Source organism: Bactrocera neohumeralis, chromosome 2 (assembly GCF_024586455.1).
Source record: "Bactrocera neohumeralis isolate Rockhampton chromosome 2, APGP_CSIRO_Bneo_wtdbg2-racon-allhic-juicebox.fasta_v2, whole genome shotgun sequence".
Lineage (NCBI taxonomy): Eukaryota > Metazoa > Arthropoda > Insecta > Diptera > Tephritidae > Bactrocera > Bactrocera neohumeralis.
Genome location: NC_065919.1, coordinates 11,100,672 through 11,128,438, shown reverse-complemented (window position 1 = coordinate 11,128,438; position 27,767 = coordinate 11,100,672). Strand labels below are relative to the sequence as shown.

The 27,767-nt window shown below is 33.9% G+C and overlaps 1 protein-coding gene across 6 annotated transcripts in view; it reads right to left on the bottom strand.

Moving 5' to 3' along the window:
• Positions 1-430: 430 nt before the first annotated feature.
• Positions 431-27,767, bottom strand: part of LOC126751421 (box A-binding factor) — a 54,030-nt gene continuing 26,693 nt past the window's right edge. Inside the window, exons 2-9 of one of the 6 annotated variants that reach the window (XM_050461670.1) lie at positions 26,910-26,988; positions 22,862-26,771; positions 9,729-10,158; positions 9,216-9,435; positions 6,160-6,332; positions 3,445-3,609; positions 2,706-2,802; positions 431-2,437 (exon numbers count right to left, since the gene is read on the bottom strand). In XM_050461670.1, coding sequence (XP_050317627.1) covers positions 1,218-2,437; positions 2,706-2,802; positions 3,445-3,609; positions 6,160-6,332; positions 9,216-9,435; positions 9,729-10,158; positions 22,862-25,725 — 5,169 coding nt within the window. In that variant the 5' untranslated portion in view covers positions 25,726-26,771; positions 26,910-26,988 and the 3' untranslated portion in view covers positions 431-1,217. Of the gene's footprint in view, positions 2,438-2,705; positions 2,803-3,444; positions 3,610-5,296; positions 5,413-6,159; positions 6,333-9,215; positions 9,436-9,728; positions 10,162-22,861; positions 26,772-26,909; positions 26,989-27,767 lie in introns of all 6 variants that reach the window. The other 5 variants (XM_050461668.1, XM_050461671.1, XM_050461672.1 and 2 more) reach the window with 5 other exon arrangements.

The following is a 27,767-nucleotide window of genomic DNA, read 5'->3' as shown; positions in this document are numbered from 1 at the left end:
GCAATGAGTCTCCGCATGACAGCTCTTTGCATCTTCCACCAACCCTAATCATTTGACACCCCTCTCCCTTTGGTCCAACCCCGTCGAAACAGCACGTTTCTTGGGTATTCCATTAGTTGATGTCGAAGACAAATTAGCTAATCCTTACCATCCTAACGGGAACTATGCACCCGCTGAAACAACAACTGCACAATCAAGTACGATCTTTGGATCTTTGGCCATCAAACCTAATCTTCCACATTGTTTGCACCATTGCACTTGATAATTTTCAAAAACTCAATTGAAAACAGTTATTTAACAATAAATTTTAATTAAAAAATATTTATTTGTATACATTTGTATTTAAAAAAGAAGTATTGATTCTAAGAGTAAATGAGATTTTGGTAAAAATTAAAATATTAAGAAAATTAATTTTACAAAATTAGGACTCGAATATACATACATACATATATGATACTTATAATTAACTAAAATATGGGTTATAAACATTATTAATTTTTTTAGAAATAGAATGTCAATTGTTTATACAAATATTTTTTTTTTTTAATTTTGTTTTTAAATAAATCTCAAAGCAATTTTGCAAAACGAGCTTACAACTAGAAATTCATATAACTATATTTTGGTATGCTAGAAATATTTGTTTTTTTTTTTGTTTTGGAATGCTTTAATATACAAAACTTGTTTAAAGATAACTTCAAGTTAATATTGGCTTAACAATTTTCTGTGCATATAATAATATATATACACATATTCGTCAGACTTTGAGTGAAATCCAATTTTTGTTAGTTTAATTAGCAATATACATACCTACATATTTGGGTACATACATATATTGGGGTACAACTAGGCAAGCATACCCCTTTTAGTCCATTATAAATGTGTTTAAAAATATATTTTCAGTTTTTTTTTCTTTTGTTCAAAATTAATTAATTTTAAATTAAAATAATGATTATTGTACCGTTTCATAATTATTTGCACGACCACTGCGCTCTTTGGAGAATTGGTTTTCACAAATTTACGCTAAAAAATCTAATAAAATTTGCACTAAAATATAAGTACACACATCCATACAATTACTGGTCATGCTTATTGCACACATACACACCCACACACTCACGCACACATGTATATCATATATAAATGATAAAAATCCACTCTTTGGTTTCTCTTTGCTGCTAACGCCACCAATTAACGAACGCTCTCCATTTGCAGCGCCCTCACTCCGACTTCACCACAGTGCCCCGTTCGTATTTACGCTCGTATTCATGCAATTCGAAGAGATTTTGTTGGTGCTGCAAATTCAACGCAATCGATTGGGCGTGTTGCTGGTGATGATGCTGCAACTCCAGCATCAGTTCGTCATCCTCCAGTGAGGGACTGCGACTGAGCGCCACATCTTGTGTAATCAAATGCGAGTTGTGTGTGTGGTGGTGTTGTTGATGATTTGGACGATGTTGTTGCTCCATTTTGATGGCCGAATCGTGCAGCGGCAACAGTTCACCGAAATTCGAATGCGCCGGCGACACTGAACCAGCGGGACTTTGTGGCGCAATTGAGTGTTGCTGATGCTGTTGCTGTTGTTGTTGCTGCAGATATTGTTGGTGATAGTGTAGCGACATGTTGTCCAAGTGTGCCTGTTGTTGGTCATGTTGCAGCTGATGTTGGTGCACCAAATGTTGAAATAGCTGTTGTTGTTGCTGTTGCTGGAGCTGCTGTTGCTGCTGCTGCTCCTGCAGTGGTGACAATTGCTGATGCAATGGCTGCTGTTGGTGATGCGTGGTTGGCGTCGTCGGTGTGGTTGGTGTAGTAGGCGTTGGTGGCATCGATACCGATGTGGAGGGGGACGAATGTGGCGGCATCAGCTGCATAAGTTGCTGTGTCATCAATTGTTGCTGTTGTTGCTGACGCGGCGATTGTGCTGCATGCTGTTGTTGCTGTTGTTGCATATTCTGTAATTGTTGCGTTTGGTGAGTCTGCAGTTGTTTCTGCATAAGATTTAACGTATTGTTGTTATTATTATTATTATTGTTGTTGTTGTTGTTATATGAACGGTTATTGTTATTCAAATGCCCGTTATGTGTCGGTGATGTATATGAGAACATTGTCGGTGAGTTTGCATGCGGCATTGGTGACATTTTCTGATTGTATGTTTGTTGTAGCTGTTGTTGTTCTTGCATTGTAGCAACATTTTCCATTTGCGTTAGCGGTGATGATGGCAACAAGGCCATAAGTGGTGATTTGGTGTCTGTCGGTGAGATGCTGCCATCATTTGTTGTTGGTGACAAACGCGCCGTGTGCGTCAATACAGTGTTGTTGTTGTTGTTGTTGTTGCTTTGTGACTCCTGTTTCACTTGCATTTGCGGCGTTTGTTGCTGCAGCTGCTGCTGCTGTTGCTTTTGCTGTTGTTGTTGCAAGTTAGTTGTTAATTGTTTTAGTTCTGATTGTGATACGAGTTATTTAGGTGAATGAGTACAGTTGATTAGATGAGTGTCACCACCGAGAGCGCACATGCAACACAGACACATAGAGACAGTGACAGAGAGTGCGTTATTAGAGCGATGATCGATGGATGGACGATGTACAAGCGATGAGGCGCACATGTGAAAGAGAGGAAGAAGCAAAGGAGACAAAACAAAAACAATTAATTTCGCATGCTTTAACCAAAAAACCAATACAAGTAAAAGAGAAAATGTCGTTACACTTACCGTTATTGGCAACAGCGGCCGGATTGGCGTTCGCATTTGCTTTGCTGCTTTTGCTGGACTTTTCACCCTTGGCGCCCTTGGCTTTGCGCTTGCGTGTCTGCAATGCGATTTTGAAAGAAAAATTAGTATTTTGAAAAAACGTATTTAATAATATTGTGTATTAGTTAATGAATTGAATTGTATAAGCGACTACAGTCTCTGCTTGCACAGGTCTCTAATACTTTTGCGCCCAGAACTAAATGTCGGAGACCCTTTAAGATCTATATATACATATATGTATAAGTATATGTACATAATCAGCCTGACGAGCTGAGTTAATTAAGCTGATATTTTGCATGCAATATTTTCTTTTCAAGGAGCTGCTCTTTTGTTAGAATTGCAGACATCGGACTACTATAGCATATAGCTGCCATACGAACTGATCAATCAAAATCAAGTTTTTTTGTATGGGAAACTGTTTTATTTGACTAGATATCGTCACGAAATTTGGCACAGATTATTATTCAAAGTCGCGCTATCATCTCCGAAAAAAATGTTCAGATCGGATCACTATAACATATAACTGTCATACAAACTAACTGATCAAAATCAAGTTTTTGTTTGGAAAAGCAACCGAAGTTAATGTTTGTAATTGTTTTTATTGTTGAAAAATTAAACTTTTACTTAGATTTCTCTAAAAATTAAATTCTCTTTTCGTTTGCTTTGCAGCATAACATGAAAGAGGCAATCGTCAGCATACCTGTATAGTGTCCTTCTTCATGTTCAAGGGCCGCTTCACGCTGTGCAATTTGAAGTACAGTCCGCAGGCATTGCAAACGGGCTCACCGCTGGGATTGCGGCGCCAGAGCGAGGTGTGTGTTGTGAGACAATTCGAGCAGGAAAGACCAACGCGACGGGATGCACTCTAAATATGAAAAGTGAAATTAGTAAAAGGAATAATATGAAGTATACAAATATGTACATATGTATATACTCAAAACAATTACTTTAATCAATGCATATATTAAACAATTGCAAATTATTAAAAATATTTTATAAATTTTTGTATTAAATTAAAAAAAAAAAATATTATTTTATTATATTTAAAATTTTAAAATCTTCAAAAAAAAAAATAATAAATAAAAAATATTTTTTTTATTACTAAAAAAATGTTTCTTTAATAAATTCTTTTAAATCTTAAAAAAATCTTTTGATTCTTAAAAAACTGTTTGTTTATTAGAATCTTGTAATTCTTAAAAAAATCTTCTTTCTTCAGTAAAATCTTTTAAGTCTTTAAAACAAATTTTCTTTTATAAAATTTCTTAATTCTAAAAAAATCGTTACGTTTTTAAAACCTTTTAATTTTCCAAAAAAAAAATTTGTTGCTTTATTTAAATATCAAAAAACAAAAAAATAAAAACTTTTAAATCTTAAAAAACCTTCGAACAAGGTTTCGTTATTAAAATCTTTCAAATATCAAAAAATGTTTCGTTAATAAAATTTTTTAATTCTTAAAAAAAAGTTCCTTTATTTAATTCTTAAACCAAAATTTGTTTCTTTAATAAAATCTTTCTTAAAAATTTTTACAAAAATCTTCTAATTAAAAAAAAAATTGTTTGTTTATTAAAATCTTTCAATTCTTAAAAAAAAACTTTCAAAAATTTTTTTAAAACTTAAAAAATTGTCTTCAAAATCTTTTAATTCATAAAAAAAAAAAAATTTGTAAAATTTTCTAATTTAAAAAAAAGAATCTTGCTTAATTTTAAAAGAAATCTATTTAATCTTTTTTCTTCTAAATCTTAAAAATTTGTTTCTTTGCGAAAATCTTTTAATTCTTTAAACAAAATCGTTACGTTTTTCAAATATTTTAAGTGTTCATAAAAATTGTTCACTATTAAAAAATTTCTTTGAAAAATTTGTTTAATTAAAAGAATGGTATCTTTATTTAAATATTTTAATTCTAAGAAAAACTACTTAATTTATAAAGTGTTTTAAATCTTAAAATAAATTGTTTCTTTATTAAAATTTTCAAAATCTCAAAAAAAAAAATAAAATCGTTATTAACATTTTTTAAATCTTAAAAAAATTGTTTGAAAAAATTCTTAGAAAAAATATTTCATTAATAAAATCTTTTAAATCTAAAAAAATTTTTCTTTATTAAAATGTTTTAAATCTCGAAAAAAAATATTCGTTATTTAAATCTTTCAAATCTCAAAAAAATTTGCTTTTAAATTTAAAATTATTTATTAAAATCTTCCAAATCTCAAAAAAAAATCGTTGTTTAAGTCTTTCAAATATCAAAAAAAATTGCTTTTAAATTTAAAATTATTTATTAAAATCTTCCAAATCTCAAAAACAAAAATTGTTATTTAAATCTTTCAAATCTCAAAAAAATTTGCTTTTAAATTTAAAATTATTTATTAAAATCTTTCAAATCTCAAAAAAAATTTCGTTATTAAAACCTTTTAAATCTTCAAAACTATTTTTTACTTTAAAAACTGCAATTTGCTTTTACTTTCAATTTTATGCTTTTTCGTTTTTATATAATTTTTTTTTTGTTTTTGTGTAATAATGTAAGTATGCATGTAAGTATGTTGGTTTGTGTCACCTACCATCCGGCGCGAACTTGAACGAGTGTTCGAATGTTCCTCGGCAGACGCTGTTGCCGTCCGACTCGGCATGTTATACGAAAAGCCCTTATAGAAATCCGCGCTTGACTCTGCGGCCACTGCAATAATTATGAATTTATTATGAGAAGACAAAAAATTAGTTTTGCATTTTTTCCAATATTTTTTTCTTTCTTTCTTTTTTTTTCTTTCTTTATTATTATTCATACGCAAACTACATGAACACAATTAAATTGAGCGTATGTAGCGAAGCAAGGCAAAAACCTAAATTGCTAATGCCTTTCTAAGTAAAACGTGCATTAATTACTTCTAATTTCCATTACGCATTCGGCAATTACAATACTAAATACTCAATTGCAATGTTATTGTTGGAATTGAAAATAGTTTGTTTTTAGTTTGCTTTTTCGAAACGGATTTCATCAACAAAGGAAGCGAGAACGTTTACATAACAACGGCAAGGGATGTATGTATGTAAGTATGTACAGCGGCAATGATGGTGTTGGTGAATGGCGTTATAGGCAAAAGCGGAGGCGGATTTCTATAAGGTTCATTTGAATTTGCATTTTTTTTAATACTTTTTCTTTTATCAAGAAGCTTAAATCACTTCCGTTAGAATAGAGTAAGGATATTTGCTAAATTCTGTGTCGCAAAATACAATGTTTTTGTAAGTACTGTTCAAGTGTTTAATATGTAGTTTGTATATATGTACTTTGCAACAGTTTTTATTGTTCAATATTTTTGCTTTGTTTAATATGTGTAATGACTGAGTAAAGTGTAAAGAGTATAACGGTGTACACTTGTTACACTTTAATTGCTTTTTTTTCTTGAAAGTTTTCATTAAAGTTTACCAATCGTCTAGGCTGTTTTATTAAGGGGCGATTCATGCCGTTCGTTTTATTATAAAGACCGCACGCATTGCACAAATAATGTCCGGTATTATCACGGCGCCACAATGGAGTTGAAACCGCACCACAATTGACACATTCTCGCCCGTCGGTGATAAAATCGGCATCGTAAAATGCTTTAATAAATTTAGATGTTAATTTAAAATTTATATAAATTATTAGTTGAATGCATTTAAAACAATTTTGTTACGATTGCATGTATGAAGCTTGGTATTAGTATAATAATTTTGACTACCATCGATCTTATGCTATATCTAGTAAATAAATTAATTTTTTTTAGTGTAGATGTTAGTTACGTAATAAAAATTAACATTATAGTTTAGTACTAATACCCTGAGGAGGGTATATTTAGTTTGCTACGAACACTCAGGAGAAACACTGGACACCCTATAAAATATATAAATACATATGTATGTACATATGTATGTATGTACATAAGTATATATGATGCCTGTCTCTATATACGCGAACAAGTCCCTCATTTTTTCAGATATCGTTCCGAAATTTTTAACACGTTCTTTTCTTTCCAAGCAGCTGCTTATTTGTGGGAATCGCTGATATCGGACCACAATAGCATATAGCTGTCATACAAACTGAACGATCAAAATGAAGTGCTTGTATGAAAAACATTTTTATTTGGCAAGATATCTTGGCGAAATTTGACATGAAATATTACCAAAATTAAAGAAAATAAAATATTAAAGAATTTTAGTTATGTACATACATACATACATACATATATTTGTACATAACCAAATACGCATGCATATGCTTTGTTGCTGCACAATTTGCGGTGAAAATCACACCACTATTGGAATTTCCAACAGCTTCCCCAATTTGTTTTAAGTTTGTGTGTATGTTTAAACATATTTACACACTTATGCACACTAGCATGCAGAGCAAAAAGGCCACAATCGCATAACACATTAAACAGTGCTTGGAAGCATACACACTTGCGTAAATATAGCAAGTACATATGAATAAATACATATTTACATACATATGTATGTATGTTTAAATGTCTGGATGTACATAATATGTAAGCAGCTATCACAATACATGGCATACAGCGACCTAACTAAACTGCATAGAACGAATAAGCGCCTAACTAACACATTTACGAAATATTTAAATATACATATATGTATGTATATACATAAATAGAAGCAGGGTTGCAGGTAATACATTAAGAAGACAATTGAATTGATACTAAAATTAATTTAATTTTTAATTTTTTATTAAATCCCGAAAATCGTTATTAAAGATAGTTTTAAAAAATTTCTAATACAAAAGCACCGTATTGAAAAATTAAAAATAAATTTTCCAGTTTTTAATGCTGATTTTTGAATTAAAAATTAAATTAAATTTAAAATTTTTAATTAAATTAAATTAATTTAAATTATTTTAATAAAATTGAATTAAATTAAAAAAAAGAATATCAAGATTTAATTACATTAAAAAAATTAAAACAATTTAAATTAATTTAATTTAGTTAAAAAAATTTTAATTTAATTAAATTAATTTAAATTATTTTAATAAAATTGAATTACATCAAAAAAATTAAAACAATTTAAATTAATTTAATTTAATTAAAAATTTTAAATTAAATTTAATTTTAACCCTCAAATCAGATTTAAAATTTCATTTAGTTAATGTAAAAATAAATTTTGGATCTTTAATTTTTAATTCGGAAATCGGATAAAAATTTGACACAACTTTTAATTCCAAAATTAAAGTAACAAAAAAACATTATTTTTCATATCAAGATTTTTAATTAAATATTTCATTAAATTAATTTAATTTTTTTCATTTTAAATTTAATTAAGTTAATTTAAATTTTTTTAAATTAAATTTAGTATAAGTAATATAATTTTTTAAAATTTAATTTAATTAAATTAATTTAAGTAATTTAATTATATTAAATTTTAAATTAATATTAAGATTTAAATAATTTAATTTAGTTAAAAATATTTTTAGTTAACGTATAGTATTAATAAATTAATTTTTAAAATTTTTAGTTCTGATTTTGAGATCAAAAATTAAATTTCCACTTTTTGATTTCGATTTTCGGATTAAGTAATTTAAATTGCAATTTTTAATTTCGATTTTGGGATAAATTTTTTTTAAAGCTTCATTCAAAATTTTGTTTAAATATTCGCAACCCTGCATTTCCTCTATTGACAGCTATCAATATGAGCCAAAATATTAACTACTCAAGTTATGTTAACGAAATATTAGAAGAATATACAAAATATTGATTCTACAAGTTTAAAGTTCTGGTTTACTACTGAACTATTGAGACTCAGACCAGCCCAGCAAGCATTGCTCAACTACCAGCAGCTGCGCAGTCACAAGATCCTTCTGGTCCGGGGTAAATCGGAAAAGGTCTAGGGGGCTCTTCACTCTCAGTACCTTTTAATAGTTGTATGAGTTCTAACTAGATACGGTTCAATCGGTATTCATACAGTAAGATTGAACAACTTGCCGGATTCCAGCACCAGCTGTTTGGAAGAAGATGGGATAGATTCATCTCAACAGCTTATGCTCGAATGTCACGCTTTTGCCAGAACTCGGATCTCATACATTTAGACATTCAGTTTGAATAATTGTAATAGGTTCAGGGCGCTTTGCCGATAACTAATACCCAAAGACAGTAGTTATCTCGCCTGGCTTCACAAAGGACCGTCATAACAGTCTAAGTCAGAGGGATCCCTCTGCCATGCTGAGCGATCAAATGTCTAAGCTAAGCTAACCTAAGTTTAAAGTTGAAATTTGCAACAAAAAATGTTAATGATTTTCTTTAATATGGTGCATAATTAAATGTCTTTAAAACATACGGCTAATGAATAACTAAATAACAACAAAATAGTATTAATAATTAACGGTGTTAGTAAAAAAAATACATTGTACAGTTAGTATGTTAATTTCCACAAAGCTTAGGACTACCTATTTTGATTTTTTTTTTTTTCAATTTGTTTTCGACTTTTTCGACTACTCACTTGCTGACAACGATGCGGATGCAGTCAAATGTGCCGCAGCGGCCGCCAAATTGGCTGATGCGGAGCCCTCCACACCAACACCAACCACGCCAACGCCCGGACCCGCACGTCCATTGCAGCTGCGTATGACATTCGTGTTTCCAACTAGGCCGGCAGCGCTCGTTACGACCGAAGTGGGCGCGTAACCAATTGCCTCATAATGGCCTGCCCATGTGTCGTTCTAAAGCGAAAAAAGCCAAACAAAAACGGAACAAAAATTAGAATTTATAATATTTGTGAAAATATCGCACTGTGTGCAGTGAAGAATAAGTGCAGATAACTAAGCGCAACGGCGTGAGCTTTACTTGTCGCAATACACATTTAGTTAGTGCATTACACACGCATTTACATATGCTTGAGTAAGCAAGTGCTTATGTATATATGCATGTTTATGCATGTAATGAACACACACTGTATTTCAAGCAGTAAACTCGCCCCAATATTATTTTGTATGCATTTAGGTAATATACTCACTGTGCGATAATTTGTCAACGATGTGTAACGATCGGCGCCGCCAGCTGCGACGCTGACATTCGCCACACCGCCGACACCAGCTGCACCGCCCGCACCACCAACATAACTGGAAATGCGTTGAAATGCAGGCAAACGTCCACTGCCACCAGCAATAGACTGGTTGTTGGTCGCTCCACTGCCAGCACCACCACCATTACTACTGGTATTGCTCTTCGGCGAGCCGTAGTCATCGTTGTTGATGGAATTTGAACCGGAACCGGTGCCCGCTACCACTACAGAGTGGGTTGCATGTGCGCCAGGCGTGGAAGCGGCCGAATGTGCTGGCTGATGGGATGGCGAGGCGGACGAGACGGCGCTGATTGCGCTGCTCGGTTGCATGCCATACTGTTGTATACCATTGGTGGCCGATGTCAAGAGGGATCCGGGATAACTGCTGCATCGAGTCAATACGTCGTCGTAGCGTTTATTGGAATTTGGAATTTGGGCGATCACAAGACGGCGATTGATCATCAATAGGGCGTACAAAATGCGAATGTAAATGTAAAACGCATATGCAGTGGAAGAAACAAAGAGAGTACTTGATTAGTAATGATATCAAACGGCAGAGCGTCTGCTTATGAGCATACAAAATTTATAGTAAGCACATTTCTATATATGTATATACACAATGAACTTTAACTATTTATCATCGCAAAGAATTTAAGTAATAAATATTTTTATATCATTATATTTTACTAAACTTACATACGCATATGTACATCTATTTAAATACATGTAAATATATATTTCTAGAATCTGGAACGGTTATTAACACTTAAGTGAATACCTATTATTTCAAATTCAATTATTTAAAATAATTAAATATACATGATTATGGTTAGACATAATTCGTTTTGTTCAACCTTTATATGAATGTATGTAACATCTGATCAAATTTGACCCGGACTCTAAATTTTATTTATCTTTATAAATGCCCTTAAATAGGATACTGTAGTAAGAGATATTTCGTTTTGTTCAACCTTCATATGAATTTATGTAACATCTGATCAAATTTGACCCGGACTCTAAATTTTATTTATCTTTATAAATGTCCTTGAATAGGATACTGCGGTAAGAGATATTCCGTTTTGTTCAACCTTCATATGAATATACATATGTAACATCTGATCAATTTTGACCCGGACTCTAAATTTTATTTATCTTTATAAATGCCCTTAAATAGGATACTGTGGTAAAAGATATTTCATTTTGTTCAACCCTCATCAAATTTGACCCGGATTTTAATTGTTCACGTATTTTAATATACAACTTTATTAACGCCTTCAAAATAGCTTTCTGCGTCAATCCTAGCATGTCAACGATTAATCCAATTTCTCATACACTTGCGTCCGCGGTTGGCATGGCCTTCAGTGGATTCAGTGAATTTCGGTTTTTCGCATTCAGCTCATTCTTGGAGCGTCATTCACTAGATTGTTGGACAATTTCCATGTCGTATTCATAAATCTACATCTCGTCAACAGGAATGATGCGTTTGATTAATGTAGAGACCTCTGCTACATTGTCAAACTGACCTCTTATGTCTCTTCTGTGACCTCTACTCAACGTCGTTTTCGCAAAATATACAAGTCTTGTGTTACGAGTCTATCATTAACAGGTTTCATAACCAAAACATCAATCAAAATGTGTTAGGTTGTTCCATAAGAGATGTTGAGAGATATGATATCTCACTGATGCCAACACGACGATTTGCAAGCATTGTTTTCTTAACTTTTCAAAGTTGTCGTCATTAACAGTGCTCAGGGCGGATCCATTAAAAAATTAAAAGTTATACATTATTTCCAGTGAACCACAAAAATCATCATAGAACAAGAAGTAGTAATTATATCGTTCTCCCCTCCCCCAAAATTCTACTCTGGACCCGGCCCTGATAGTGGTAGATGGACGACTCGCTTAAAGCAAGTCTTCGATTACTTCACGATCTTCACCGCAAGCTTTGTGTCACTCAAATACTTATGTTCCTGATAAAGTAGACACCCTAAAACACTTCCGCAATATCTTGCGTTCTTTTCGTAGCCGGATGTCAATGGAAAAAATGTTCAAGCAAACTTGCTGTTCTATTTTTTTCCAGAGATAAAAGATAATTGGCATATGGATATCGAACTTTACACCTATTTTAAAAAACGGTTGTAACAATCTGTGGAAAAAACCAGTCCGGTTCAAATATGATCAGTCCGGTTCAAATTTGATCAGATGGTATGTAGGTGGTATTTTAGTAATATTTACCCATAGCAGTAGCTCTTGAAGTACATATTGTTGTAGTTCGGGAAAAACATTGTTTCAGTTTATTTTCGTAGAGTTTGAATTTCTGAATTAATTTTTTTTATAAAGAATTTTTTATAAAATCATTTCCACGCAAAATAATATATTTAACACCTAAATTGTTTATTGCTCCGCACTTTTTTATTTAATTTGTATTCTTTAATATTTCGTAATTAATTTCTAAAACTGTTTTGTAATAAAGATTTTTCATATGCATTTTTAGCCTATTTGTTATGTTTACATTGAGTAAATCTTATTTTTCGTGCCATGATTATTTTATTCAAATAATTTGACAAAATATCTGTTCTACAGATATCGAGTTGCGTTTATATATATACCGTAAAAATGAAGGAATTTATATTGCTATACGAAGTTGGCAACTTTTGATAAACTTCCAACTCCTGACCTATTTCAACTTTTATTCTTACATAATACATACACATACATATGCATGACATCCTCAGTGTGCTTATAAAACATACAACTCAGGGATATTGTTTATACAAGAAGTGTTTTCATAACTGCAGCAATTCTGCATACGACACTAACTTGTAGATCGGACCACCCACAGCCAAAAGCAAAACCAAGTAAACACCAACAGTATTGCTTGCAAAAAAAATGCCACGAGACTAAGACTGGGTTTACACACGATAACTTATGTCGCTCGATATCCGGAAATGCACTTTTGGTGTTGCCTATAGTATTCGCATGAGCGACACGAGGCCGCCAACTGGAGTGGGACAATTTGCTGCATTCCCTTTCGTGTTATATTCTCAAATTCTGGTGATCAAAAATATTTTTTTATTTGCTAATTTTTAATTTAAATAAAAATAAATTCTCTTTTCTAAATAAAAATAGTAAATAAAATTCAAGATTCAGAAAATATTGTAAATATTCATGCGAAACCTTGGGCAATTACAACAATGGAGAGAATTTCGAAATGAGCAGGATTGTCGACAAAAGTTCTTGTGTGTGAACTCAGTCTAAGCACGGTGTGTGAATACAAAAAAAAAATATTTTATTATACAAAGTGTCTCAGGCAAAATTTCTGTTGCAAAATAAAAACAAGATTTTAATTAAATTTTTTAAAGAAGGGAATTTCCAATTTATACGGGCTTAAGTAGACGAATCTCTGGATTTTGACTTAAAACCATAAAATTTGCAATGTAAAATTTATTTGTTGCTGATCATAACATTTGCAGCAAGAATCCAACGGGCATACTGACATGCATACATACATATTTACTATACAGTTAATTTTTATTTGCAATGCCTGAAATATTTAAACGAAGCTTTAAATATAACCGAACACTGCAAATAATAACCGACAGTCATTCAAATAAATTTGCCTACGTTTGTTCGCCGATCATTGATCATTGTTATGTGTGTATGTGTGTACTCGTATATAAATCAGCAGCTCAATGGATATTTGTTGTTTTGTTTATACAAGCATTTATGAGCGTCATCTCGAGTTGAATGAAAAGACTGGTAGTCAAATTCAGTATTTTCCTACTCACAATCGACTCAAAACAAAAAACAACAGACATTGCGGCAATGAAAATCGATACTCTGACATGCGAGTGAATATGTAAAACGGTATATGGGTATGTATGCTTCGGTGTGCATTGCTGCAAGTCATAGATCGCGCTGATCACACTTTGGACTTATGTACATATAGAGTCAATGGTTCCAAGGAGCATCTGATCGATAATAAAAATCCAGTTTTTATATTGAAAACTTTTTTTATTTGTCAAGATATCTTAACGAAATTCGGCATGGGCTATTGTCCAAAACAACACTACAATCTCCGAACAAATTGTTTAGATTGGATCACTAAAACATATGGCTGCCACACAAACCGATAGGAAAACTCAAACCCTTGTACGAAAACTTTTTTATTTGACAAGATATCTGCACGAAATTTGGTACAGATTATTACCTGAAGAAACGCTACAATCTCTCATCGGAATAATCAGATCGGACGACCGTAACATATAGCTCCCATACAAACTGAACCATTAAAATCAAGTTCTTGTATGAAAAACTTTTTTATTTAACGAGGTATTTTAACAAAAGTTGGCATAGATTATTGTTCAAGATAATGACATCGTTTCTCAATAAATTAGTGAGATCGAAGCACTATAGCATATAGCTCCCATACAAACTGACTGATCAAAATAACGTTTTTGTATGGCAAACTTTTTTATTAGAAAAGATATCTTGTCGAAATTCAAGAAGTATTATTGTCCAATATAACGGCACAATATCTGAATATATTGTTCAGAGCGGATAACTCTATCATATTGCTGCCATACAAACTAACCGTTCCTGAAAAAGTTCTTGTATGGAAAACTTTTTGATTTGAGAAAAAAACATCACGAAATTTCGCTTAAATTATTTTTCAAGAAAACACTACTGACTGCCAAAATATTGTTCAGAGCGGACCACTGTAGTTTATAGCTGTCATACAAACTGATTGTTCAAGAGCACGATAAAGATTTTTTTTAACTCTTTTCTGTCATAAAAAATGCAACTGTGAAGGATATCATAGTTTCGGTGCAACAAAAGTTAACGGTTTTTTTCTTTTAATATTTTTTCCGATTTTTCTTTTTTTGCAATTATATAATTTTCCAAATTTATCAGATCATTTGTATTATTTTTTTTTATTGTTAATATTTCACAAATCTTAATTTGCATATTTAAATTATTTCACTTTTTTTTTACTTTCATCCGTTAAATAATATTAATCCGTTAAATAAGATCAAATCGTATACCGTTGCTGTGCAAATGTGACACGCTATGAAAATTGCTTGCGCGCCGCCAATTTCGCTCAAACACGTTTCACTTCAATGGGAAAATCAACACTACCATGAACTAAACACCGTCGTTTAGTTGCAAGTATTAACAATGACAAGCATAAATTGACTTAGTAGAGCACTAAAATCCAAAAAAAAAAAAAAATAAATAAATGGATAACCAAAACAACAACAAAGCAATAACAAGCACAATTGCAATAGTCAAAGCGGAACGTCTGATACACGGCACGCGTCTTTGCATAATGAAGCTGCAAATGCGGAAAAACAAAAATCTTATACCACACTGCCCACAAGCTAAACAAAGCTGTGCAAAAACAATCAACAGCAACACACAAACAACAACAACAACAAATATAACAAATATAAGAACGTTGAAAATTTCGTTGACACCGCGAACGCGCCAATATGCAGCATTTCAGTTAGCTGCAATCGGCTAACCAAATCTAAGCGCTCGACAAAGTGTCACATCGCATGCATGCCTGTGCAGCGTCTTCGGCTGATAAGCAGGTGTGTAGCTGGCTGGCGTCCACCATGCCGCCCCTTGGCTGGCGCTATTCTTGTGGTCAGTAGCTGGTGTCGCTGCTGCCATTGTCGTGCGGTACGTCAATTGATGGCTGCAACGGTTGATCACTTGAACGTGCGCTGGAAATTATCTCAGCGTTAGCGCAGCGTGCGAGTGTGTGCCGTTTGCACTTTATTGCACTGCATAGCAGTTTTTTTCATATGTACATATAAACAATTTACGTATCTCAAGAAGTGGTTAGTATGCATGGGTTCTGTTACCATTGCAGCTATAGATATATAAAACATATGTGCTTGCTGCTTTATGTACTCGTACGCGCTGCAGTTTACTCGGCGTTATATAGGAAGTGATGAATAGGTAGTAATGCACATATGCTGTTGTTGTTGTTGTGGTTGTTAGCGTTCTTTTACTATCATCGTATTTCATATTTATGTATATTATGCTTCGATGGTTAGAATTTGGGTAGTGAAAAGTGTTTAAACTGTCAGTGCTTGTAAGAAATAGTGACTACTTGAAAACAAGCGCTAATTTTAAATTCAATGCTTTTACCAATACGTGTTCACCTATTAACAAGGTAAATAATATTTCAGAACTAAATTTATATTTTTTTAATTACTCAAATAAATAACATATGTACATATGTGTATATATTCATTTCTATCACGCTACAGTATCGTCCTGACTGAATTGTTCGAATAAGTCAACTGATCAAATATGACCCGGACTGATCCATTTAAACTGCGCGCGCAAACCGTATCGACCCCTATCACGCTACAGTTACGTCTTTCATCGAATTGTTCAAATAAATGAACTGATCAAATTTGACCCGGACTGGTCCATTTAAACTGCGCGCGCAAACTGTATCAACTTCTATCACGCTACAGTTTCGTCCTGACCGAATTGTTGGAATAAATCAACTGATCACATTTGACCCGGACTGGTCTACTTAAACTGCGAGCGCAAACCGTATCGTCTTCTATCACGCTGCAGTTTCGTCCTTCACCGAGTTGTTCGAATAAATCAACTGATCAGATTTGACCCGGACTGGTCACCCTAAACTGCGAGCGCAAACCGTATCGTCTTCTATCACGCTGCAGTTTCGTAATTCACCGAATTGTTTGAATAAATCAAGTGATCAAATTTGACCCGGACTGGTCCATTTCAACTAAAATTGCGCATGCGGTTTATTTCATGTTCATCATTCATTTTCAGGTGTCTACGCGCAGCAATTTGTGATAAACGACCGGATTTGTGGGCAGGAAATGCATTGCTTTTTCATCGCGAAATTTTAGCATTATTGTGACTGACTTTTTGGTCTAACAAGAAACGAGAGTCATCGCCCAGCCACCGTATTCGTCAGATTTGGCTCACTCTGCATTTTCTCTGTTTTCGAAACTGAAAAATCTGACTCCATGAGTCCCGTGAGCACATTAAAAATATCGCTGAAGGCACCGTATTTTTGTTTTTTTTTGACAGTCCGGGTCAAATTTGATCACGTGATATATGCACATTTTTTAGTTATTTACTATTCCAGTATTTCCACTACCTTACCCCTTCCTTAAAAAAACAAAAAACAAAACAAAACAACTTGACTTGAAAACAAACCTGCACACGTTATTTACCCTGAAATTCGACGACGAAAACTATAAACGATTATTCACTATGCAAAACACGTTTCTAATTAAAATTACTCGTACAAGGAAAATGTAAAAGCCCCAACAAATACTTAAATATTTAGAACAGCGCGCAAAACTGCAGACACATGCACACTGCCACAAACAAATGTATGTGAGTGTGTCTGTATGTGCGTGTAGTAAGTGAGTATTGGAAAATAGTTAAAGAAAATAGTTAAAAGTACCCAATGCTTACACACACATGCGGCGCAAATTTACATACGTGTAATAGTGGAAATGTAAAATTAAAATGTCAGACCAAATGTGCGCCGCTCGCTCAAGTTTGCGCAAATTGTGTGAACTACTGTGTGGCAGTGACAAATTTTCGTCATAAAGCTGCGGGCGCTCATTACACAAAACCGTAAAAAACGCGGTTTCACCCACATTTACTGCATACATATGTATATACATACGAATAGGATGGTAATTTAGACATAGTAGTTGCCTGTATACATACATATATGTGCATGTGTAGTGTGTCTATGTGTGTATCGCCTTTTCTACAGCTGCGTTCGTGAAAATTTGTTTATTACAAGACGCAAGCCTTCAAGTCTAACTGCCAGTTTTGGTGCGCATACCAATGCTCATGCTAGTGAATGTATTAATGTAAAAATATTTAGCTATAGACAATATATATTCTAAATATATAGACATAATATTGCTTCAAACTCTACCATATATTTGTTAAAATATAAAAACTAGCGGTACGCCTTAATATCCTACCAAAGTTATCATTAACTCTTTAGCCTCACCACCGGAAGTCGGTCACACTTCACTGCCATGGCACGTGTAACACGTGTGTAGCTTTGTAACTTTTTTCATAAGAGGAGGGTTTTTTAATTGGCTGCTTGCCCGCATTGCCCAGTAAACTGTTTAATTATACACTGAACAGGATTATGTTGCCACCAAAATGCACACCATCTGTTTAAGCGCGATCTACTCCTTCAATGTTTGAGATACCGAACTGAAATTTTGCACACCTAATTTTCTTCCCAACCAGCTGCTTATTTGTTGAATTCGCCGATATCGTACCACTATAGCATATAGCTGTCATACAAACTGAACGATCCAAATCAAATTCTTATATGAAAAACTTTTTTATTTGACAAGATATCATCACGAAATTTGGTACAAATTATTTTTCAAAACCAAGCTATAATCTCTGAAGAATGTTTTTAAATCGGATCATTATAGCATATAGCTGCCATACAAACTGAGTGGTAAAAATTAAGTTATTATATGAAAAACTTTTTTAGTTGAAATGATATATTCACGAAATTTGGTATAGACTATTTTCTAAAGTCAGGCTATAATATCTGTAAAAATTTTTTAGATCGGACTACTACTACATACAGCTGTCATACAAACTGAATGGTTAAAATTAAGTTCTAGTATAGAAAATTTTTTTATTTGACAATATATTTGCACAAAATTCAACATAGATTATTTTGGAAAGCAGCGCTGTAATATTTGAACAAATCATACAGATCGGATCACTAAAGCTTATAGCGGTTATACCAAAGAACCGAACAAAATCAAATTAAAAAACTTGTTTTCTTATAATCTTACTTTTATTTGACTTAAAGGCCAAAATTTCCTTGCAAATATCTTTTAAAATAACTAATACTCAGTGTGCCATTTTATTTTCAATACTGTACTCAAGCGAATTGTTAAAAACTGAGAATATTTCGGGGAAAACTTAAAATATTAATAATTTTATAACAATTTAGCTAGAAAGCTATGTGTTAATAAAACAAAATATTGCACAATAAAAAAAATATATTTGTATATAAAAAAATATATGTATATACATAAGTATATAAAAATTTAAAGTAATTTTAAAATTTTATTATTAGGCGCGCACCAACTTCTGTCCACAGTCAGCGCTATGCGTCGCATTCGCTATGCTAAGTCGCCACGGCACAGAAAGGCGCAGTAAGCAGTGGCAGCAGCAGGTGGTTATTGAAAGGGTGGTCGGTGGCAGGAGCATGAGGTGGCACTGAAAACACATGAGTTGGCATGTTTGCATAGAAAATGATGCATGTTTTGTGCTGCTCGACTTTTTTTATTTTCCTTTAGTCGTCATACCTTTTCAATAACAAGCAAGCACACTCCCACCAATGCATACACATATTTATACATATACGAGTATATAAAGTTGTATAGTTGTATATACATATATGTATGTATGTATAAGCGTACTACTGTATTTTTACACCTCAGTTTTTCTGCTTACTGACTTATTATTGTTATGACATTATTATATTATTTAATGGAAACACGATACGCACACGGCAATAATGAAAATATTTATATGAAGACGACAAACAAATACATGTACACATAGACAGATGTATATATGTATAAAAAATAGTTAACTTCGGTTTGTAACGTGGCTACAATACCCTGCACAAATAACAAAGTGCATACAAGGACGATTACTTAGTATGGCAGCTATATGCTATAGTAGGCCGATCTAGAAAAAATTCTCGGATATTGTAGCATTATTTTGAAAAATAATTTATACTAAATTTCATGAATACATTATCTCAAATAAAAAAGTTTTTCATACAAGAACTTAATTTTGTTCGTTCGCTTTATATGGCAGCTATATGCTATAGTGGTCCGATCTAAAAATTTTTCTCAGATATTATAACCTGGTCTTAGAAAATAATCGGTACCAAATTTGGTGAAGATAACTTATCAAATAAAAAAGTTTTCCATATAATTACTTGGTTTTGAGCGCTCAGTTTGTACGGCAGCTATATGCTATAGTAATCCGATCTCAACAATTTCTTTGGAGATTATAGTGTTACTTTGAGTAATTTTTTGAGCCAAAGTTTGTGAAGATATCTTGCAATGAAAAAAAGTTTTCCATACAAGTACTTTTGGTTGTATGACAGCTATATGCTATAATGATCCAATATCGACGATTCCAACAAATCAGCAGCTTTTTGAGGAGAAAATAACTTTTGCAAATTTTCAGTTTGATATCTTGTAAACTGAGCGAATCGTGCGCGTTTATTCAAAGACACATATCGTTAAGGCGAAATGGATCCACCTCGCACGCTGAGTATTTACCTGTATGTATATACACAGGTAGGTACTTTATAGAGTCCTCGTTCAGGGTATAAAAACAGCTATACATATATGTATATCCCATTGTCTGTTGAATGAAGTCAAAGCTACAAAGCAAGACAGGAGTATTGTATTTTGTGCTTAGCTGGTGTGAGGAAAGACAATGCAAAATGTCTACTTATTCGTAAGTACTTCTTGATGTATTTCCCCAAATATTTATATAGTTATATATACATACTTATAAGTTTATATATTTATATAGTATGAAGTTTTTTTATATCTTAGAATTTTTATTTTTTTTTTTTTTTGCATGACAACTTAAAAATTACGAATCAATCAACGATCATAATAGAATTAGTCATCGTCATATATGATATGTAGGAGTAGTTTGTGAGCAGACAGGTGAATGTGAGTCGGCAAGCGTTTGCACTGGCACTGACTTGTCACTTGACGTGCAAGCGAAAACAATCAAATTACTGGCCGTTGGGTGAAATAAGCAAAAAAGCACGTGCGTTTTGCGCGCATATCAAAGAAAAAAGTAACCACTCTACTTTTTCAAAATACATACATACATACATATGTGTGACTGTATATATGCATATTATATATATAAATATGCATTGTGAATAAAAAAATATTTATTTATTTACTCGTTTTCTTTTATTATTTTAAAGTTGTTTTTTAACTTTTATTTTGCATTTACTATTACACGCCGTTTTTTCGTGTATTCATGCTTTACTTTTGTGCTTTTGCTTCCTTCCACCGCCAGTTCATTTCAAAGTACAAAAATTTAATGATTTCATCAATCACTCATGTAAAACTAATACAAATTCACTTACAAACAAAATTTCACTGTGCTTCCCGGAAATATCGTAAGTGTCGTAAACTGCGATTTTAAACCGAAATTAGCGTACGAAAATGTGTTTTGCTCCTCATAACTAGATTTAGCCAAGTTGCGAGTCAATTAGTGAAACTCGATTTGTTTTAGACTCTTTGTATATTACTTAAATTTTTTGACTAATTAGTAACAAAGTCGGGACATAAGCCCGTAATTAATAAATTGTACAAACAAAAGTCTAAGCTAAGCAAAAATTGCTACCATGAAAAGTCCCTAGTCCGTACTATTAGAAATTTGTCAAGTGCCTTGAATAAAAAATGTAGAAAAAGTAGTAAATTCATTTCATTACTCAGATATTGATTTGTGATGTAAAAAAAAATATTTTGTTAGCGAGGTTCAAAAGAACGCTCAATTAAATAAAATTGACCTGTCCGCATTTTACAATATGAATGACTAAGATAAACTTAAAAAATCCGAATAAATACTTTTTTGATCTTGCAGCACTATTCTAACTGAACGCTTACTTTTTAACTATCCAAAGTGAATTCGGTAAAGAAAATATGTAAATTATTTGTTGCTGTGTCCAACACATATTCAAAATACGAAAAGATTTTTTCGACTACCCAATATTTATTTGGAGCAGATTTATATTATGAATAAATACAAGAAAAACGATAAATTCTGTTATGTATATATTTTAGTGAAAATTTTTCGGAAGATTGTACCATTGACTTGTATAAAAATACATGCCAAATTTCACGAAGATAACTCGTCAACTAAAAAAGTTTTCCATACAGAAACTCGATTTTGAACGATCAGTTTCTATGTAATATTTTAGTGAAAATTTTTCGGATATTTACATGCTAAATTTCAGTAATACAGAAACTTTTTGAACGATTTTGTACGAATATATGCAATTTTTTTTTTTCATACAAGAACTTAATTTTGAGCATTCAGTTTGTATGGTAGCTACATATATGTTGTAGTAGTCCGATCTAAATTTTTTTTCTGATATTATAGCCTGGCTTTAGAAAATAAACTATACCAAGTTTCACGAATATATCGTGTCAAATAAAAGAGTTTTTCATACATGAACTAAATTTTGTTCGTTCGCTTTGTATGGCTGCTATATGCTATAGTGAGCTGATTTAAGGGGTTACATGGGTTTACGGGTTTCAAAAAATCGACTTTTTTTATTGTCTTATTAAATTCTACAGCACCTCTAGAATATTGTTCTAAAGTATCAAGTTGATTCGAGTAATAGTTTCGGAGATATAGCCTTGAGAATTTGTGCGCTCGAGGCTAGCTAGGCTAAGTGCGCCGTCTTTAAACGTTTTTTCGAAACTGTGTTTTTGAAGTCGGTTGGCAAGATTTCTCAAGAACTACTCAACCGATCTTCATGATCGCACGCACCTTTTTTTTGAGGAGTCACCGCAAATGGTGTCGCAATGGACGAGTTTAAAATATTTTTTTTTTTTTAAAGTTTCAGAATTTCTTTGTGAATAGTGTATGTTTGTAAAAATTAAAAATTTTAATAAAACATTTAATTTTTATATGAGAAAAAAATTGTTGAAAAAAAGTTGTGTTTTACTCATGGAAACCCATGTAACCTCTTAAAATACCCTGTGTACCCTGATCCAGTTAAAACAAGGATCTGAAACGTAAATGAAGAAATAGGAAAAGCGAAATCCCTAGAAATATATTTGAACATAAATATAAATTCACTATGTTTTTTTCTTTCTTTTTTCTACGCTTATTTGCTCTAACCTCCAAGCTAACATAACACTAATCCTTTTGGATTAGATTATTTAAAAAGTATGCATAAATCTACACTGCTCTCATTAAACTAGTTAAAAGCAAATTATATAGTATAGTAATTGACTCACCTTGTTAGAACTGGACTCAGCGGGGACGGAAACAGTGATATAACAGTCGGATCGGTGGCAAAGCCACCATACACGTCTCGGTAGGCCGTCGCATTGGTTAATTGTGTAAAGCTGGAGACGTCTCCAGCCGTACCGCCGTGCGAAAGTGATGTGGGCGACGGTGAACCGCCACCCGAACTCACTGAATTGTTGTGATGTTGATGTGTGTTCACATGCAGCTGATGCAGCTGAGTGGGTGTCAGCACCTGTTGCTCCGCTGCACCCAGCATATGCGTGTGATGATAGGCATCCTTAAGGTCGGGCACGGTGGTCAACGTACAGTAACTGACACCTGTGTGATGATCCTCGAGACACTCATCTTTCAGCGTGTCCTGTATGACCTCGTCAATGCTGCTGGGGGCGGCGCCAGTGCTTGAGTGATGCTGCAGATGATCATGTGGATTGCCACCGTAGGTGTATAGACTGAAATTGTTGCGCATATTGTCGTCAATGAATTGTGGATGATGTGCGTGCGGGTGCGGGTGCGCGTGCGGATGCAAATGCGACGGTGGGGAGTGTACGTACGGCGATGCCGTCGACAGATGTTGAGTAAATAGTAAATGTGAGGGATGTAAAGCAATTAAGTCGGGTTTATCGAGCAACTCTTTTGTGAGCTGTTGTTGTGATTGATGTTGCTGCTGCTGGTGATCAAGTTGTAGCAACTGTTGCTGATTATGACGCGACAGATCGTAGGCACAACTATTGTAAGGGGTGAAAAAATGTTGGTGATGTTGTTGTTGCTGCTGTTGTTGCAGTTCAGTGGCGACAGCCAAATTTAAATTGGGATCAGCACCGTTGAGTATATTCGATGTGAGTTGCAGCAATTGCTGTTGTTGCTGATGTTGGTGTTGCACCTCACCAATACTATCCTGCGACAATTGCTGAGTGTAGCGCAAATACTGCGGTTCAGCCAAATGTTGCTCACCTGTTAATATTTGAACTGTTGTTGTTGTTGATGCTGTTGCTGGTGCCTCCACTGGTGCGTAGTGCGACGTGTTAATTGCGTTGTGGCTGTTGTTGTTGTTGCTGTTGCTATTAAAATTAGCTATAATCACCGAATTGTTTGCACCGCGATAGTTAAGTGGCAGTAGTTCGTCTTGTTGTGGTTCTACAGGTATTTGTTCTTGTTGTTTATCACTAATTTTGGCATTTCTGATTTCACTCACATTCGCATTGTTTACACTAACACTTAATTTACCGTTATTATTATTATTATTGTTGTTACTGTTGATAACGGATATTTGTGCGACATTTGCGGTTACAACCGGCGCCACGGCAGCAGTCGGTATTAGTGTTTGTTTTGTTTTTGTTAACGTCGTAGACGTTGTTATCGCATTACGAAACTTATCAACGTTTTTGGCATTTTTATCTCGCGTCACTAACTGTTGTTGTATTTGTTGTGGATCCGTGTTGACGACACTATCTCTAACAACAACGTCACCGCTCGTTTGCTGCTGCTGTTGCTGAATCGCCGTTTCGTCTTCGACTTGACTCGTCGTCTCTAATTTCACTTCAAAATAAGCATTCGTTGCAAGTGTTGTGGGAGTTTTTATTTGTGTAACATTAGCCGTTTGCTCTAAAGCGTTCACTGCTGTTGATTTCACTGTTGTTGATGATGTGTTTCGGGCTTCACCGATCGTACGTAACACCGTTTGCTTTGATGTTTCGTTGACAACTGATATGAGTTTTGGTGTTGCGGACCTTATTGGCGACGCGGACACAGTCGTCGCTGCCGCCGAAGACGACGTCAACGCCAGTGTAGCAGCAGGCTGTGCCAGCAACGAAGCCAAATGCGAAGACGAAGACGAAGACGAATGCGACGGTATAGCGGCCGAAGACGACGTTGACAATGACGCAGGAGGTTTTTGTTGTTGTTGTTGTTCGGCTTGTAGTTGTGTTGGTTTTGTGTGCGCTTGTGGTAGCGGTGGTGTCGTCGATCGGTTGTGCGTGTGTGAGTTTACAAATGTACAAGGCGAGCGCATTGCATTTGTTGTTGTTGTTTGAGATATGCTCGTGTTTCTCGCCTCCGTACAATTCTCCTCTGTGTGCTGCACTGTCTGTACCTTCTGTTGTTGTTGCTGTGCTGACTGTATTGAGTGTTCGGCTGCGTCAGCTTTGGACGCAGTCAGTTTCATTGTTGTAAGTTCGATCCTTGCACGCTCGCTCAGCATTGGCTGTGGTGGTGATTGGCTTTGCCCTTCCTTTAATATGCCGCCGTTCCCTGTCACTCTTGTGTCGTTGTTGGGCAGCAGATTGAAGTGATCATGCCGTTCGTCTGCTGTTTCTGTTGTTTTTGTTTTCGCCATACAAGCTGACATATCTTCCACCAATAGCTGATCCTGCTGTCCGTAATATTGTGTTTGTTCTTGTATCGGTTGGCACAGCATTTCGTCACATTCACCACTTGTTTTGTGCTGTTGTGTTGTTGTTGTTGTTGTTGAATAAAATCCATTTAATGTGTCTAATCCTTTTGATTCTTCAGAATTTTGAAAATTCGTTGGCTGTGCCATTCTGTGATTCTCATTCAATGATCTGCACATATTATTGTAAAATGCATTTGTTGTTGTATTCGACATAGTCGTCGCGGCTAAGCCTTTATTTCCATTGTTGGAGTTGGCCAACTTGGTGGCATTACACTTTGTAATCTTCATTTTCACTGCATTCGCTAACAGACTAGGCATGCGCCGATCCTTGCCAGTGTCCTTATTGGTGTCCTTGTGCACGTTTACATATTTTGAGGCACGCATGCCGCTACTGGCGCCAGCGTTTTGCACTGTAGCTATTATTGTCGAGCTTTTGCTATTACCACGCGAAGGGAATTTCATTATTTTTCACTGCGACTTTTCATTTGTACACGTTTTTGTTGTAGACAATTGCACACAAACTTTTTTCCGTAAAGAATTTTTTAAGCTTTTTTGTCAGTTAAATCTCAATACCGTCTTTTAAAGATAATTTAAAAACATTTTAATTGTAGGTACGCGCATATGCAATCTGAAAACGTTTAATTTGATTTTCTATTAGAACACTCTGCTGCACACTTGCCGTCAATTCACGCGCCTTCTCGGCTGATATGTACGAGTTTTTTATTTAAACTGTTGCTAATGAAAATCTGTCGCACATTCAAACGAAAAATCTCAAATGAATGTGTTTTCACCAAATAAATAAATAAAATATGAATATAGAAACGAAAGCAGCGAAAACAAAGAGCGTTAAAAATCTCAAAAACACAAAAACAAGAACACAAAACACAGCAGCAGCAGCTTCCAGCGGATTGCCAGTATACACCACACCATCATACATTAAGGAGAGCCTATACACACACACAAAGCGGCTATGCGAAATAAAAAGCCTCTCGCGCACGCTTAGGCGTCAGCTTTAGCATGTGTACAAACAAACAGCTTCCAGAAAACATAGAACCATATGTGGCAACATTTATACAATCATAAGCACAGCACTATTTGCACTCAAATTCCATTAACCGCTAGAGCAAAGCTAAAGTCACACAAACTTATTATTTCAACCACAATGCGCTCTCCCTCTCTCTCGCGCACTCAAGCTCTACGCTCAACGTCTCACTACACTTGCTGCTTATATGTTCAATTAAAATACTGCTTGTTGTTGTTAAGGCGGCACTTGTTAATCCACCTCAGCCATTTCTACAACCGCTATACTATTGCTTGGGTGAAACTCACCACCACTCAGATTTATTGATGGCTACTGTTTCCGTTATTCGCATTAATGCGCTATCCCGCTCATGCAAATGGCAATGGCTGTTCAGCACACTGAGTCTACGCCCCTTTCAATGTGGTTATTTGTACATACATATGTATGTACATATGTATGTAAATAATCTTTTGTTTAAAACAAGTTACTAAAATGACAAGCAAAAAATATTATTCTACAATTTACTTACACATAAGCGTGTATATTCAGAAAAATGTCTTTACGTTTACTTTATAATATTAATAATAAAAAAATATATAATTTAATTCAAAAACAATTACAATACCTAGAACTTTTAGTTTTTGAACAACATTCTTCAAACCATACGCCTTGTATTCACCCAATATAGGCCAGTCCAGAAAATGCTAAAAAAGTAAAAAATAATAGTAGTCGCAGAATGAAATACCTTGGAAAAAATAATAAACAAAAATGAAAGGGAAAATAATTAGAGCGATGTGCGGTCAGGAAGTGGAAGCGGAGGCATGTGGCTGAATATTTAAGGGTAAACAACGTTTTGTCTCGATTTAGATCAAAATCCATCTGAAAAAAGTGTAATGACAAAGCTGTAGGCAATATAAATGGCTAAAACTTTCGTAGTTACACTTGTTTGACATAACCTTAAAATTTATGAGAAAATTTCAAATCACCAGTCTTAGTTTCTTACTTTTATTTTTTACAATTATTTTACGAAATTTAGGGTAAATAATTATTTATGTGTAAAAATTAAAAAGTATACATGTATATATACATATGTACAAAATATTTTCTTTTTTCACTATATTTTGACTTTAATTAAATATTTCTATAAAAAATTATTAAAAACCAAAATATTATAATAAAATAAAAATTAATCTTTAAATCGAAAAAGCACCGCAGTTTTTAATCGAAAATTCTCACGTCAACATATCTGCTTTTTTTAAGGGGTCAGTAGGGTAATCTTTTTCAAATGTTTTTTTTTTTTTTTTTTTTTTTTTTGTTTTTTGCATTTACTGTTCCCTTATGCCCTTAGAATTAATGTAGAAACCCACTTTACCATTGGAAGGTTTCGAAAAAGACCCAAAAATAATAATACCGCTCCTTCGTTCGGAGCGCTCGGAGTTCAGTACCTCAAACTTTAAACGCGTTTTTCTCAAAACACACTTTT